At 48.6% G+C, this 1,362-nt stretch overlaps 1 protein-coding gene across 1 annotated transcript in view; it reads right to left on the minus strand.

Annotated features, from left to right (window-relative positions):
- The window catches only part of SWT1 (SWT1 RNA endoribonuclease homolog), a 31,270-nt gene extending 30,004 nt beyond the window's left edge, over positions 1–1,266 (minus strand). The window contains exons 1-2 of the mRNA XM_030455680.1: positions 1,065–1,266; positions 292–366 (exon numbers count right to left, since the gene is read on the minus strand). Coding sequence (XP_030311540.1) covers positions 292–357 — 66 coding nt within the window. The 5' untranslated portion in view covers positions 358–366; positions 1,065–1,266. The remainder of the gene's footprint in view (positions 1–291; positions 367–1,064) is intronic.
- Between the last annotated feature and the right edge of the window lie 96 nt (positions 1,267–1,362).

Genomic DNA, 1,362 nt, shown 5'->3' on the forward strand with positions numbered 1-1,362 from the left:
TTTGATCAGATCAGAACAGTTCTTATTGCAGTTTATTGTTGCAGCTACAGGAGAGAAGAGGAAGCAGCAAAAGACAGAGCTGATGTGACCTCTGCCCAAGCAGTTAATTGTTGCCTAACTTTGGGTAATACTACTGGGTTTTCCCAAAACTATAGAACCGTGTAAGAATTACAATAGAGAATATTAACATATGGATTACTGCAGATAAGGAAACTACAGACAGTACTCATACTCTCCTCTTAAATGTGAGGGTTTGAATTAAAATAATAGTAATAATACAGCTATTCCTACTTTGTCATCCTGGCCATCCAAACAGTCTTCTTTTCCACTTAGTTTCTTCACCTTCTTTTTAGACATTTTCAAACCCTAGGAAAAAAGTGTTGACATTTTTCACTTCAGGCTTTTATTTCCGGGTGGTATTAAAAAGATATTATATTCCATGGAGAAAAAAAAAAATACTCTAATACTCTTGTTTTCTCATAGCCACAGCAGATTTCAACGGGGTTAATTATTCTCATCTTGAAAAGAAACTTTCAGAGAAAAAAAGACGGCATGACTTTACCATCTGCTTCAGCCAACATACCAGACTAATAAATACAAACATCCTTTTAATATTTAGTCATACAATCGTGGCGTTTTGAAGCAGTTCCAATTATTCAGCTCTGGCCTTAGTCCCTCCCCTGAGGTAACACAACCTATTGACATCTCCAAACAGCTACACAAAACCTACACAAAATAATCCTGCGAGCCTGCTGCGGACATGAAGAGATTTAAACGGGCTGGAAGAAAGCTTCCTCAGAAGCTCCCAAAGCTCCAGAGGTGAATTTCCAGACTCCAGCTCATCTACGTATGAACCACAGCTCAGCCATAAAGCAGGAGAGCCCCAGTAAACACGTAAAGCCCAAGTAAACGCCCCTGAAAGCCACCCCGCAATATGGGCGGCTTGAGGCCACGGCAGGGACGCTCCACAGGGATCCCAAGAGGAGGAAAAGAAGGAAAACATGGGGACAACGCCAGAGAACACTCCCCTCCCGCCTGACAGCTGCGCCCCGTCCTTCCCCTACCTCCCCGCCGCCCCGCCAGCCAAGCACAGGGGCGGCCGCGCCTCGCAGCCACCTCTCCCTTCGAAGGTAAAAACCTGAGCTGCGCGGAGGCTCCGTCGCCGCCGGGGAAGCCTCAGGAGAGACGGGGGACCCTCAAGGGTTTCCCGAGCTCTGCTGTCGATAGTTTTCCTGTCAGTCTCTCACAGGCCGAAGCCCCCCTCACCTACAGGCCCGCTGCCGCTGCTCCGCCTCCTGGCTCCGGCTCCAGCTCCAGCCCCACCCCGCCGCGGAGCGCACTGGGCCAGGCCGTGTTCCCCGC

The sequence above is a fragment of the Calypte anna genome, chromosome 8 (genome assembly GCF_003957555.1).
Source record: "Calypte anna isolate BGI_N300 chromosome 8, bCalAnn1_v1.p, whole genome shotgun sequence".
Lineage (NCBI taxonomy): Eukaryota > Metazoa > Chordata > Aves > Apodiformes > Trochilidae > Calypte > Calypte anna.